Raw genomic sequence first — 15,777 nt, forward strand, 5'->3', positions numbered from 1 at the left:
TACCAGTCTTTTGAGAAGTCTACCTCTCCTTGATTTTTTTTTTTTTCTGGCAATTTGCTATGAAGTGAATCATTTAAAAGTACTAATACCCTTATTAAAGCTTTAATTAAGATTTTGTTAATTTAACACACCTAGAATGGGCATAGTATAAAAATAATAAAAGTCTCTGTTCTAGAAATTTACTCAGGGTATGTGTGTGTGTATGTGTGTGTGGAAAATGACCACTCTTCTATTGTGTGTCGTGTTGTTTTTGGTATATGTGATATAGATAGTGCATATTTTAAAGCGTGACTTACAGGGGCTATAAACACATACCGCTCAGTTGCTACAATGTTTCCTTTTTAACTTATCCTTTGTTTTTTCCTCATCTGTACTCAAGAACCCCTTTTTCATCTACCTTCTTTAAATAGTATGCTTTGAAATAGAGATAGGAGTTTCCTCTCTTTACTAGATTAAGAAAAAATAGGGATCGAGACTGTTATTTCCTTACCGTAATATTTGCCAGAAGAGTATGTAAGTGGAGCTCATACTTGTGGACTGCTTAGCTGATTGCCTCTGGTCACACCTTCTTTCCTGCAGCTCTATTGCCTTTGAAATGATGTTGAACCACAAATGCTGGTGAGGCTGTATTTTGGCTTTCTGCGTTTATTGCAGTGGGGGGAGAAACTGCATTTCTGGGAGAAATGTGTCTGATAATTTGGAATATTCAGGAAGGAAATGATAGGACTATGCATGTCTGTAGATTTGTCCCCCATACTGTCTCCAACTAAGTTAATTTCTGAGTGATAAAGAATAGGTGAGGAATATTAACTCTCAGATTAGGGGAATACCTTTTCTAGATTAACTAATTTGCAAAAAGGTAGAGTTGAGCTCCTCATATTCCTTAGCAACTAGCTTGTTAATTTGCTCCAAGCCCCACTCCTGGAGTTGTGTAGGTTGTGAGCTGTGTAAAGAGATCATTTCTAAGGTCCCCATTCACATCATAGATTACATATTTGTTATAAAAATTTAACAGATTAAAGTACCTTAAGGAGTGGATGCCTTTTTAAAAATCTTCACAAATCTTTATGGCCTGGAGATGGCCATGCTTCCCTTCTATCCTGATGATGAGTGAACGCTTACTCCTCATCAAGGGCTTTACTGTATCAAAAGATAGGGAAGGTACGTCTTCAGAGAAGTTTTCTTTCCGATTTAAAATGACCTTTTTTCTCTTTGTGAATAATGTAGAGTGGAACATTTAGCAATATATAAAAATGTTTCTATGTTTCATTGTGATCTAATGCTTCTGAACGTGTTGTTTTACTGTGTACATTAAGTAATACTACATAGAGCGTAACCATCACCCAGCTTTAGCCGTTACAACTCATGGGTAGTCTTGTTTCATTTATACCTCCTTTCACTTTTCCTTTTCTGCATTATTCAGACAAATCCTGGACATTTTAAATTTTTCATTATGTATCTCTAAAAGAGAACTTACTTTTTTACAATATCACTCCTAATATAAGATTTTTAATCTCCCTACATGTACACTTAGTATTCAGATGTTCAATTGTGCATAAGTTTTTGCTTTTTTTCTTATTTTCACAGGTTTTGTTTGAATCAGATGTAAATAAGATGTACCTACTGTGATTGATTGAAATGTTTATTAAATCTCTTTTAGTTTATAGGTTTTTTTCCCTCCATCTTTTTTCCTTCAGTTTATTTGTTGAAGAAATTGAGTTGTATATTCTGTAGAGCAAGGGTTGGCAAAGTTTTTCTTAAGGGAGTAGGTAGAAAATATTTTAGCCTTTGTGGGCCATATGGTCTGTGTTACACCTATTCAGCTCTGCCATTGTTGTGTGAAAGCAGCTGTAGACCATAGGTAAATGAACTGACATGGCTGTTTCAGTAAAAATATTTATAAAAAGAGGTATCTAGCCTCTTTTTTGCCAACCCCTGTTATAGGCTTTCCAAAGTCTAGATTTTGCTGATTACCTTTCTGTGGAGTCGTTCAACATGTGTCTTTGTTTACTGTATTCTCTGTAAATTGGTAAGTCGGTTATAGGATCTAGAGACTTGCTGTCCAATTCAGGGCACCCCACCCCAACACACCCAACTGCTGCAGAAACAGTGTTCTTCCATTTGGATGCATGTCATGTCTGGCTTTAACTTTTTGGTGATGCTACCGATCATTGATGATCCACACCCCTTTGATCAAAGTAGTATATTCTAATTCTATCATTTCTTCTTACTGATCAGCTAGGATGTTCCTAGAAATAGAAATATCTCATACTGTTTGGTTATCCAGTGGTACCATTGACAAAGGAAAGCCAGCGTATATACTTATGCCTCATTTCTTTTCCTTTTATTTACCAGTTTTGAGAATAATGAGCTGGTTTATCACTGACTAATGAGCTTTTTATTTTTCCTTTTTTTCTCCCTTAGTTTCATTTTGAACTCATGGATTTAAGTATATTTGATGTATTTCAGCCCATTGTAGTTATCCTTGTTCAGTGTTCAAACTGTCCCATCTGTATCTGTAGCTTGTGAGAGCCTCTTCATTTCAATATGATCCTAGTAGTCTTTGATTGCTTCCTTGCTTTCTGGTATGTTATGATGTTCCTTTTTCTGCTCTAGACCTAATTAGCCATTTTTTCCCTTTATAGTGGTAAATGGTTTTCAAGAAAATAGTCTCGGTGGTAGGGATGTAGTTCATTGCCGCTGGGTTTTCATGTCTTCTAGGTCTTTTCTTCCAGTGTACAGTGCTAGGGAATGTATGTGGTTTTTTGGTTTGTTTTTACTTTCAAGTTAAAAAAATTTTGAGGTCACAGGGATACTTGCAAGTTAATCATTTCCTTTGTCTTATGGTACACATAAAATAGTCTTAGAAACTTAATATCAACACTATTACCAAAAAGATTAGTGAAAATAACTTCTCCCCAGTATATCTGTCCTGAAGACGTACCCTTCTAGGAGTGAACAGACTATAGTATTTTGGACGAGTTCTGCTCTATAGGATCATATCACCAACTCATACATATTTAGGTTGACTTGTTTCATTTTATTTTCAATAATTAAGGTGTGCTTTTTAAAAAACTTGAATCTAACTTTTTGTGAGTCTATAATTCAAACTAGGAAATTTAATTTTATAATTATTTACAATATTTATGTGGTTTCAAAATCAAAGCTATGAGAAAAGTACATTCAGAAAAGTCCCTTCTGGGGTGCCTGGCTGGCTTATTTGGTAGAGCATGTGAACCTTGATCTCAGGGTCATAAGTGCAAGCCCCACATTGGGCGTAGAACTCACATCCACACAAAAAAAGTCCCCTCCACTCATTCCCTTGATGGCAAACTTTTAAATTCCTGATACATTCTTCTATTATTTGTTCCTAAAGATACAAGCAAATGGGCAGTATATTTGTATAGGAATGTATTTATTTAAAGCCAGTTTTCAGGCTTACTTACTTTAAATGTTTGGCCTTTAGGTGTTAGCCAAGAATGTGGTTCAAATTCTGCTTCTTTTAGTTGCTGATAATATTTTGACTTTGGGTGGATTCTCTTAGTTTCTAAGTCTGTAAAGTGAACATTAATTCCTACCTGCTGCATTGATGTTAGGATTAATTATAGATCCTGGCACTTAGCATATGTGCATTCTGGTTGTGATCTTGTTTACTAGCTTGAAGATACTCGTTTTACTTAAGAATTTGGGGGAATTTTTCTCAAAAATGTTTGTATTTGCTGATTCTGTAATTCTTCAAAATTTCCTCTAATCTCAGTCTCTTCAGTCTTTGGTAATCACACCATGTATATTCCTTTTTCTGTTTGCCTTTGCCCTTAATATTTCACTAATTTGATACCCTTTTTTTGTCATATGAATTCTGTGTACCCCTAAAGCCAGATTTATCTGTATCTGCTCCCCAAAACTTTCCCTAATATCTTTTATGTAGTACTTTATTGTTTACAGAGATTTTTTTACATCCATTATCTTACTCAGATGTTTATATTTATTTAGGTCATATGTTATCCCTTATTTTATGGGTAAAATTCACCTACATGGATAACACGAGTGAAACTGTTTCGTTGACAACGATAGGATAAATATCCAGGTGTTATGATGCCTGGTTTAGAATTCTTTTCACTAAATCACTGCACACTAGTAAATCTTGTTTTCTGAATTCCATTATACTCACACAGGGCTGTAGCTAAGCTCGTTACATACATGGAAATGAACAGTTAGTTCATTCCCTTCACCTGAAAATAGTAGTGTCTTATACCACAATTACTCAGTAAATTCATTCAATAAATATTTATTGAATGCTTATCACATGCCAGGTGTTTTGTGTTTTCTGTGATCTTTAGCATATTGCCAGATAGATAGCAGACAGTTGGTGGCTTAAGGTTATTTTGAAGGTTTATTTTAAAATCAGGCTGAATATAGTATTTACATACAAGTCAGGGAAAGGAGGCTTTCTAGAAGCGGTCTTCTGACATAGCACATGTTACATGTATCGCAAGATTAACCTAGGGGAAAGGAGAGAGAGAGGGGGTGGGGAGAATGTAGCTTTGTATATGAATTTTGGCATTTGACTAAGGGTTGTAGATCCTGCTATAAGGATAAACAACATGAGTACCTACCTTACAGAGCATTTTCTTAATTTTCATATGTGAAATGTTACTTTTTTTCCAAGAGAAGCTCAAAAAGTGTTTAATATGGAAGGATGCTTTACACTGTTGTTACTTATTATATTTCTCATTCTGAAAACAATCTGTTTTCGGTGGAGGAAAATTGTTTTCAGAGAAAATGCGTATCCTATGTATCATTTAGACAGGAAAAATCTCCCATTGTGTTTCTTGGTTTGTTTCGTATTACAAAGATTTTTAGGCTTATTTAGGGCTTTTGGTTTGACTTTAGCAGAACTTTGTTTACTGCACATACTGCGCAGTGAAACCTGCACTGATACGTGGCTCATCTTTTCTACTAACCCTAGTTGTTTTTGTGCTTCACCTGTGTTGTAGTTGGTTTTATTTTCTAGAAGCCGGGTCCGACTCTTCTAGGGGCATTGAAACATATGTGGTAAAGCTAGTGTTACCTTTAATTTGAGAAACTAACATTATGAGACCCTTCAGAAGACATGTTGAATAATTAGGATAAATATCTGAAAGCTCTTCAGCAAAGTAAGGCAAACCTTACCAGTTATTTTAGCAGCTAGAAATAACATTTGTAACTAGTGGAACTACAGCAGAAAGCATTTTTTAAAAAATATTTTTTAATGTTTATTTATTTTGGAGAGAGCATGGGAGGGGAGGGACAGAGAGAGGGAGACACAGAATCCATGCACAGAGCCTAACGCGGGGCTCGAACTCACGGACTATGAGATCATGACCTGAGCCAAAGTTGGACGCTTAACCAACTGAGCCACCCAGGAGCCCCAGGATTTTGTTTCTTACAAAACACACAATACTTAATTTTTTTTTTAATTTAAAAATTAAAAATTTTTTACTGTTTAAAACAGGAGATAATTTGGCCATTTTTTCTTAAACTTGTCAGTATCGCATGTCTAAAAGAATAACTGGAAAGTGGTGTTGCTGTTGGTAGATAAAGGAGAGGCAAGTTGCATTCTTTAAGTTAATTTGTTCTGCTTCCAATTAAAAGTTAAAGATATTCCAGTATATTTATTCCCCCAAGACAAATTACTAAACTAAAAGAGAAAGATAAATCACCAATTCTGGTCTCACCCCTCCTTTCCTTGCTGCCATTGCCTGTCATGCCACCCAAGTGAAAGCATTTCTCTTTTCTTTCCAAATGTTGCAGATTAGAAACATAATGATTGAAACTAAATTCTGGTTCAGCGTTGTGGTCCAGAGCAACAATAGAGTTATCAGAGCATAATGTCGCAGACTTAAGTGATAATAAGATTCACTTTGCCATGAATCAATAACCTACTTGTTCAGGACTCTTTTACTTCCTAAGCTTTTGTGGCTTAGTTGTTTCAGTGTTTGTAGTTTCCTTCATACGCTTTAGTGTGTAAAACAATTGGGCATTTCCTAACTGGGGCACTTACATGTTAGCTTAAAGTCAAAAAATCCGTTAAAATGATTTCTTAGAAATATGGTTGCTGCCAGATGTAAGTTTGAGCATATGGTAAAATATTTGACATTTTTAAAGAACGCACACTTTTCTATGAATCTAAAATTGTGTTATAAATAAATATGCCAGTTAAAGTTTTATTTACAGTTCAGTTTAAGCCTTTTTTCACTACTGGGCTGTCACTCTAAGGCAGTAGTTCTTAAAGTGTGGTCCCTGGACAACAGCATCAGCATCACCTGGAAACCTGTTAGAGATGCAGAGTCTCAAGCCCTGCCTCCAGACCTGAATTAGAAACTCTGGGTTGGTGCTTAGCAAACTGTTTTAATTAGCCTTCCAGGAGATTCTGATACAGACTCAAAGTTTGAGAACCACTACTCTAAGGCTTTGTATGTGGTAGCTTCATACCACTGTGACCGAAAAGGATCTACTTCTACTCAGCTTTTACTTTATTTATTATTTTTTAAATGTTAATTTATTTGTGAGAGAGATTGAGAGAGAGAGAGAGAGAAATAGAGTAATAGAGTCGAGGAGGGGCAGAGAAAGAGGGAGACACAGATTCCAAAGCAGGCTCCAGGCTCTGAGCTGTCAGCACAGAGCCTGATACAGGGCTCAAACTCGTGAACTGTGATCATGGCCTGAACTGAAGTCAGACGCTTAACCGACTGAGCCCCCCAGGTGCCTCTACTCAGCTTTTATTTTAAAAGTTATAAGTTAAAACATCCCTTCACTTTTTTTTCCTTTACTGAGATTAAATGCATATTTCGTTATTTGTTAAGATCTTTAATGGGAAAATGTTGGTTTTATCTTGGTGTGATTATGACTAACTACTTCAGTGGTTTTTGCACTATTTGCTTGGTAAAGGGAAAATCCCCTTGCAGTATTCCTGTTTTCAGGCTAGTACATGCTTAATTTTAGATTAGGTGAGGAGATACATATTTTAAAATTAAAATCAGTCATATTTTTTAAAAAGTGTGAGTTACTCTTTTGATTACCTAGTGTGCAAACACCTTTTTAAAAGTAGTTGGCCTCCAGGGTGTATGTGGCTGCTGTGAATTAATTTTTAACAGATCAGAGGAATGAGTAATTTGAAGATAACTGCTCTTGTAGTCTTCCCTTTGAGTTCTGAGATACCTAGAAAGAGTTTTTGTTTGTTTGTTTTATTAATATGCATTTAAGCCCTTGAAAGTGCGTGTCTTCAATTTATACTTTCTGGTACTACTTTTGAATAGTATGCCCTAAAAGTGCTTTTGAATGGAGTCACATAAGATAATCAGGTCAGTCCTTTGGCAACTGCTTGATGTGAGTAAGATTCAGATTTATATAAACTAGTTTTGAATACTGAAACTAACACAGTTTATTGATGAGCTGATTATTGATAGATTTACCTGTTTTGTCTGAAACCGTATATACCAGACATGTGCCACATTTCTCTAACTGGCCTCTGGTTCTGATTGGAAGATCCTATATATGCTAGTGATAGGTGTCCCTAATTAATGTTACTAAATTATATACCAGTTTAACTTGACTGATTTTATGCTATTACTAAAATCTAGTTTTAAGTGAATTCATTTTACATTTGATTATTCTTTGAATTTCAGGATGGTGAGGAAGAAGAAAATGAGAAAGGTATGTTTGATGCCAAGTAGAGTTTAAAAATTGCTGACATTTAGAAAAATAGCAAATTATGTGAGAACAAAAACCTTCCTTATTTGAAATCTTATTTTTGAAATGACTTTATTTTCAAATTTATCAATTTAGTGAATTAAGTTAGCATCTTGATTTCATTTTTCAATTGGTTTTAATTTTCTTTTTAACATTTAAGATATGTTCTAACTTAATGGTACATATCAGTTACTGTAGTGGACAATGCCATATTTTTTTTAACCCAATTTTAACTTTATTTTTTACAATAACTTCTAGCATACGGTAAGTTGATAACGTCCTTAAGACTGGCACTGCAGTAACTCATACGTGCTTATTGGAGTGTAACGGATAATTAATTGTATAAACGGTCCTAAAAATGGGTGATGAGGAGACTAACGTTTTGTTTGCTACATAGAGAAACTTTCGTATAGCCTTCTGACAGTTTTCATAGTTTAGGAGAACTGTCTCATCCAATACAATTACAGGGACATCAGTAGTAATACATTTGTCAGTACGAGGTTATCATGGAAGAGTTCTTGGATGGAAGTCAAAGGATCCTACTTTGGACTAGAAAGGACATGGAGCAGGGTTCTAAGCAAGGCAGAATTAAAGGCCTAAAAATGATGACGAAGTAAAGCTACTGACTGAAAATCTCAAATGCCTGAAGCCTTTCTATTTTGGGGGAATGCAAGACATCTTCAAAAACGGTAATTGCGGGACTGACTGGACAGGATGAAGACTGGAAATAACCAATTTCCTGAACGTTATGGAGCAGGCCATCTTTGGAGCCTTCTGCAGCAGTTTTCCATACGATTCTGGACTACCCAAGAATTGAAAAAGAAGAGTGAAAAAGATGGGGCCCTGAAAAACTTTGAAGACTGATTGATATCCTCAGACTGTGACCTTTCAAGACGTCACCAAGGGGATTCTGAAGGTCACAAGGGTTAAACCCAAGATGATTGGAACATTGAATAACAAATCTGCACATTTGTCACTATCTCATGGAGGAAAAAAATCTTCCATATGCCATTAACTTCTAACCACAAATGAAGAGCTGGCATCCTCAGGATGGAACCATTTCCTCACTTTTGTTGTTTGGTATTTGTATGTAGAGATCATTTTTTTCCATGAAGAATAAGTGATCCTGGGTAAAGGATTGTTTATGTTAGTTAATACCCTTGTGTTTTTTTTCCCCTAACCTTCCATCAGTGCTAATAACTGGCTTTATATTTTCTAGGTCCTATTCTAGCTTATGAATATGAAATTGTTTAAACTTCTTGTTTTGCCATATTTATTCCTGTTAAATCCTCTTAGATATAGCAGGTTCTGGTGATGGTACACAAGAAGTATCTAAACCTCTTCCTTCAGAAGGGAACCTAGCTGAGGCTGATCACACAGCTCATGAAGAGATGGAAGCTAATGCGACTGTGAAAGAAGCTGAGGATGACAACATCTCGGTCACAATCCAGGCTGAAGATGCCATCACTCTGGATTTTGATGGTGATGACCTCCTAGAAACAGGTAAAAATGTGAAAATTACAGATTCTGAAGCAAGTAAGCCAAAAGATGGGCAGGACGCCATTGCACAGAGCCCGGAGAAGGAAAGCAAGGATTATGAGATGAATGCGAACCATAAAGATGGTAAGAAGGAAGACTGCGTGAAGGGGGATCCTGTCGAGAAGGAAGCCAGAGAAAGTTCTAAGAAAGCAGAATCTGGAGACAAAGAAAAGGATACTTTGAAGAAAGGGCCCTCGTCTACTGGGGCCTCTGGTCAAGCAAAGAGGTTTGTTTTTCTATGTCAGTTCTTTACGATACTGAATTCCAGCATTCAATAAGATCACTCTACATTAAGGGGGTGGCTTCAAGACCATGTACAGTAATTAGTACTTATGATCCTGCCTATAATATTTTTGACCGTCATAAGTTACTTTAAAAAAAATTTCAAGATCTTCGTAATATGCAGTGTGTCCTACTGATTGCATTGTCGAATTGTCAGCATATATTTGGTTTTTTTTGTTGTTTTTTGTTTTTTTTTTCAAATTGACAATTTTTTTGTGTTTTATTTTTAAAAATCCTTGTGATGATGGTTAATGAACAACTATCAGTCCTAAGAACACAAAATGAAGTCAAGTCCCAGTCCTGAAATCTGGAGAAGATGGCCATATATCCACTGAATAGAATTGTCAGAAAATCTAGATCTTCAGGCATCTTGGGGAAAATCAGTGCAAGAATCCTAAGGGAATCATTTGTTCAAATAACCTAATCTAGACCTTTGGAATTGTTAATTTGTGTGAATAGCACTAGTTTGAAATGTAGTCAATATCAAGCTGTTCGATTTTTGGTTTTTTTGGGTTTTTTTTTTGTTTTCAATTTTCTTCTGGTGATTTGCTTCTTTAGCTCTTCAAAGGAATCTAAAGACAGCAAGACATCATCCAAAGATGACAAAGGTAATGAATTTTTTTCCTATTTATTTCAGTGGTAAATTGTGTATTTTCGTTAAAAAATAATAATTGCCTGGGGTTTCCTTTGACGTTTAGTCATTTAAAATATACATACTAAAATTTCTGTATGGCTTTTGTGCAGACTGTTGAGTTAAATAGATTTTCGCAAACTCTTGGTGTTATTGAGGTGTTAAGCTTCAATTAATTTGTAAACTGGTAGGAGTATGCTAAAAGTTGTATTTTTAACATTGTGTTCTAAGCACCTGTGTTGAATATTAATACAATAGATACTTCATTTTCTTGCCTTATAATTTTAGAAATATTTTATCTTTAGTTGTAGTCATTTGCAACCCATATGCACCAACCTTCTCCCTGTTCTGTCTAGTAGGAAATGTGCCATAAATGATATTTGCATATATTTGTGGAGTCTAATACTTAAAAGAAAATCAGTCTCTAACATTTGGTTTTATTTTTTTCATTGTTTAAATCAGGGCACACTTCTGTTAACATAGCCAGTATAGGGTATTTTTGATTCTTTACAATTTGCTTCTTAATTTGACTTATCTTGGGTCGATAGGAGTTTTATGTAGGAAATTCGTTTTATTTTAAATTCTTATAAGCTTAAAGATACAATATTTGGTTACTTTCTGTTACTGGGATGTCTGGGTCTCTCATGGCTGTTGCACTATAGTTTCCTCTTGTACATATGCTGTCTACTTGAAAAACATTTCCTGTTTTCTGAAAAATCACTTTAAGGGAAATAACACCAATCAGGTGTTGCAAAGTCCTAGAATGCCTCTTCAGTGAATAAATAAGGAATGTTATCTGCTTTTTGTGGTTCATTTAGTGTTATTTTGTTGGTAATTTTAATAGTTGGAATTTCAAGTGATTGTGTACTAAATTGACAGTTAATTGCAATACTCACATCCTTTTACAGTTTTGGTTAATGGACAACATTTAATAGATTTATTGAATGTTACCCTTTAAATTCAGAAGATTAGTGGTCTTGTTTAAATGTTAACTTTTTTCTATTATTGCAATTTTTTTTCTGTAATTAAGAGAAGTACCTGGGCCCAAATGTTACTGTTAACATAAAAAAAGATACGCAGTCTTCTAGTTAGCATTTCATAAAATCGATCCTTTTTTAAATGTAGTTTTTAAGAGTAGAAATGCAGCAGCCATTAATATTTAGAATGTGTCGTCTCTTCATAAGTCTACGTGGACAGTAATTTTTCAACTAAAACCTGTGGCATTAATATTTTAAAGCATTGAAAATTTTACTCTTTCTACTTACAATAACGTGCAGTTATAAAAATTGTTACTTTTAATTGCTTACATACTTTTTTTCCCTTAAAGTGGGTAAGAATTGTTCTGCAAATTAAGTCAAATGAATGAAAGCTCCCTTTTGTAACAGCACATTTGAAGAAAAGCCCTGGGGGGGGGGGGGGGGTGGTTATTGACTAGGCCTGTATTCCAAGAAATGGTACTTAGGTGTATGACAGCCTACTTTGTGTATGGAGGTAGTACAGAAATAATTCGTATAACCATTTACCTATTCTAAAGAATTTTGAGGTTTCTGATTTTATTCTTATTAATAACTTTGTTTTAGAAGATTGTTTTTAATTAAATCCAGAGTTATCTAGCTGCATATAATTCCTGTTTTATTCTTTCTCTACCAGAGAATGAAGATGAGCTGTTGGTTAGTCTTTGTTATTAAACATTTACATTTTTGAATATGGTTTATCCCTTCCTTTGACTGTTCCCTTTTGCACTCCCAATGTCTCAGGATCTAAAACCCAGGACATATGTGGGTAATTAAGCAATCTGTACATTTCTAGATGACTGCTTTCCAGTTGTCTATATTCATTGCAGTGGTAGAGTATAAATTATTAAACTTAACAGTCAAAGTCAAGACCTGTAACTGATTTTTTACCCACTTCAGTTTAACGCATGCAGTAGAAACTATACAGATGTTCAGATTTGTTTCCTCACTAGTTGTATCGTCTATTGTGTTTGATTTTAATAATAGCAAATTCCTAGGATTCTGATACAGCGAGGCTGTGCTATTAGATTTAGTTACGTCAAAAGATAATTCTATAATTTTGGAAGAAGATGGATCTAATCATTTTATTAAAAAAAATTCCAGTGGAGATACTAAAATGTCTGCTATTAAATTTGTTCTAGGCAGTACAAGTAGTACTAGTGGTAGCAGTGGAAGCTCAACTAAAAATATCTGGGTTAGTGGACTTTCTTCTAATACCAAAGCTGCTGATTTGAAGAACCTTTTTGGCAAATATGGAAAGGTACGCTGCTTTTACCTGTTTATCTATCTTTCTCGTGTCTCCGTTTGAAAGGAATTATATTCAAAACAATATTATATGAAACCTTCCAGTTTTTTTGTTTTTCTTACGACTGGTTTAAGCATAATTATTGAATTCTGTGGTAACGTAGAGTTCGTCCTATAATCTCACTCTGAGCCTGGGGATCTTTGTATTAAAAGCTTATATTATAGTTTTCTTTTTTTTTTTTTTTAATGTTTATTCATTTTTGAGAGACAGAGAGAGACAGAGCACGAGTGGGAGAGGAGCAGAGAGAGAGGGAGACACAGAATCCGAAGCAGGCTCCAGGCTCTGAGCTGTTAGCACAGAGCCCAATGCGGGGCTCAAATTCACAGACTGTGAGATCATGACCTGAGCTGAGGTCGGACGCTCAACTGATGGAGCCACCCAGGCGCCCCTAAAAGCTCATATTTTAAGCCCATTTCAGCCAAGGACTGAGTTATTCATCACATTCATCATGATTTTTCTAGGAACTAGAGTATCTAAGGCTAATCTAGTCATTTGGAAAATATTAGACAACGGGATATAGAATTTGGTGGGGGTGGGAACTGATACACCTGTCACCATACAGATTCCAGTACAGTAGTGGAAAAAAATGTAAAACTGGTGAAAATATCCTTCATCAGAAGTTGTGATATGTGCTATGATGGAAGAGTTGCCAAGAGAGCAAAAGGGAAGGCTCGACTGTGGTTGGTTCATCAGAAAAATATATACTGGCATATAAAGGGAAGATCTAACAGAAGAATAGCCAATAATTAAATGCATTAAATACTCAATTAATAGTTGTTGAATTGCATTGTAGTCGATTTGTATCCCTTAGGGCGCTCACTCCTTTCTGCCTTGTATTTTTGTTTTCATTATATGTCATATGTAATCTACTCCAGTGTAAGCTCTTTTTTTCTTAAATGTTTATTTTGAGAGAGAGAGAGCATGCACACAGAAGTGGGGGAGGGGCAGAGAGAGAAAGAGAGGGAGAATCCCAAGCAGGCTCCGTGCTGTCCCCACAGAGCGTGACACAGGGCTCGATCCCTGTGTCCTAGGAACTGTGAGATCATAACTTGAGCCAAAATCAAGAGTTGGACTCTTAACTGACTGGAGGCACCCCTCCAATGTAGTCTCTTTGATAGCAGGGACTTCATCTGCTATACTTTAAGTGCATGCGGTAGGCTTTGAAATATTTGTTAAATTAATGACCAATATTGGTGAATAACCATTCATGAATGTTATAAAAATCTATTCTGTTGATTTCAGAAGTCTTTTTCTTCTTCTTCTTCTTCTAATATAGAGTTGCCTGAGTGTTAAGGATTCTTATAGGTGTCAGATATACAACACTGAGAACTGTAGTCCTGTGATCAGCCTTGGTTTATTTTTTATTTTGTTTTCAGTAATTTATTGTTAGAGATATAAAAAGTTTTTTAATGCTGGCATTTCTTAGGACTAAAACTATATAAGGACACCGTGTACTTTTATAACAAGACATTGGGCTTTAAAACCAAGTTGTTGTTGGGGCAAGTCTGCCTTTCCCAGACTTGAGATAAAAGCTGATAGTTTCTAGCCATCCACACCACCCAGCCTCCTAAATTCCCTGTTTATCTCTTTTTGGCATTATGTCTGTCTCTCTTTTTGTTCAGCACTAGATTGTACTGCCACTTTTCTTCCTACTCATCCATCCCTGTCTCTCTTGACTTTGATAGAATTGAAATTCTTTGTCACTTTTATATTGGTGTATATTTTTAAAGCTCAAAGTGTATCTTTTTAGAGTATGTTTTTGTAGGGTGTGTTTTTAAGACTGCTTTTTTATATGTGGATGGTTCTTTATTCATTTTTTGAAATTTCTTATAGTAACTCATTGGAGAAAATTGTTAACACTCATTTAGAAACTTTCTAGAAAATTACCTCTTATTCCTCTAAGAGATTCAGGGTGGGCTTATGATAGGGGAAGTTTGGCCCAAATGCAATTGAGAATATTAATTTCTTTGCTTTCATTAATTGTGTCATTATTGCATTGATGTGACTGCTGTATTTTGGCTATAGAGTTGAAAAATTTAACACAAAGCAAGTAGATTACAATTGCTTTTTGACACTTTTTTATTATTGTTTTTAATGTTTATTAATTTTCAGAGAGGGACAGAGCGCAGGAGGGGGAGGGGTAGAGAGAGAAGGAGACCCGAAGCAGGCTCCAGGCTCTGAGCTGGCGGCACAGAGCCCGATGGGAGGGGCTGGAACTCAGGAACTGCAACATCATGATCTGAGCCGAAGTCGGATGCTTAACCGACTGAGCCACCCAAGTGCCCCTTGACGCTATTTTTTAAATGTTTATTTTGAGAGAGACAGACAGACAGACAGGGTGTGGGGAAGGACCAGAGAAAGAGAGAGGGAGAGAGAGAGTCCCAATCAGGCTCTGTGGTATCAGCGCACAGCCCATCACGGAGCTCAGTCCCACGAACCGTGGGATCATGACCTGAGCCAAAATCAAGAGTTGGACATTTAACCGACTGACCCATCCAGGAGCCCAGTTTTTGATGCTTTAGATTTTTCCCCTGGATATTTACTGAGTACTTGTATTATAAGCAAAGTAGATAATGATCACAAGAATATGAACCAAAATAATTATATATATCCAAAATGTATCCATCATCACAAATTCATGTATCCTGAATATATCCTTTTATTTGATTAGTATTAGTTCTGAAGTTTGATCTATTCAGAAATGTATGTTGTGGTAAAGTTGTAAAACTTTGTCAAGTGTTATTTTATATTCTAGGTTCTGAGTGCAAAGGTAGTTACAAATGCTCGAAGTCCTGGGGCAAAGTGCTATGGCATTGTAACTATGTCTTCAAGCACAGAGGTATCCAGATGTATTGCACATCTTCATCGCACTGAGCTGCATGGACAGCTGATTTCTGTTGAAAAAGTAAGCTTGCCTAAATGTATATAAAACGGAGGTTACTTCGAGGGCTAGCAGTGCTCAATTTAAAGAGTTTACACCCATAGAGAGTAGAATTTGGAATAGTTTTTAAGTATTATTTTTATGTTTTTACTTCTGTTTTTTCCACATTTGCTCCCCAAAACATACTTTTTTGTGATCTGAAACATAACCTTAAAATGTACTGATTTTTTTTTTTCCTGTTTAAACCTTTCAGGTTAAAGGTGATCCTTCTAAGAAAGAATTGAAGAAAGAAAATGATGAAAAGAGTAGTTCAAGAAGTTCTGGAGACAAAAAAAACATGAGTGATAGAAGTAGCAAGTAAGGATTTATTTTTTTGATAAGCACTAGACTTTTT

General features: G+C 35.6%; 1 protein-coding gene across 9 annotated transcripts in view; it reads left to right on the forward strand.

Annotated features, from left to right (window-relative positions):
- Positions 1-15,777, forward strand: part of SLTM (SAFB like transcription modulator) — an 81,683-nt gene that overhangs the window by 17,339 nt on the left and 48,567 nt on the right. For 5 of the 9 annotated variants that reach the window (XM_060621057.3, XM_060621054.3, XM_060621059.3 and 2 more), the window contains 6 exons: positions 7,668-7,695; positions 9,028-9,496; positions 10,111-10,160; positions 12,339-12,457; positions 15,258-15,407; positions 15,637-15,740. In XM_060621057.3, the coding sequence (XP_060477040.1) occupies positions 7,668-7,695; positions 9,028-9,496; positions 10,111-10,160; positions 12,339-12,457; positions 15,258-15,407; positions 15,637-15,740 (920 nt within the window). The remainder of the gene's footprint in view (positions 1-7,667; positions 7,696-9,027; positions 9,497-10,110; positions 10,161-12,338; positions 12,458-15,257; positions 15,408-15,636; positions 15,741-15,777) is intronic. The other 4 variants (XM_060621056.3, XM_060621062.3, XM_060621058.3 and 1 more) reach the window with 2 other exon arrangements.

This window comes from Panthera onca, chromosome B3 (assembly GCF_046562875.1).
Source record: "Panthera onca isolate mPanOnc1 chromosome B3, mPanOnc1 haplotype 2, whole genome shotgun sequence".
Taxonomy (NCBI): Eukaryota; Metazoa; Chordata; class Mammalia; order Carnivora; family Felidae; genus Panthera; species Panthera onca.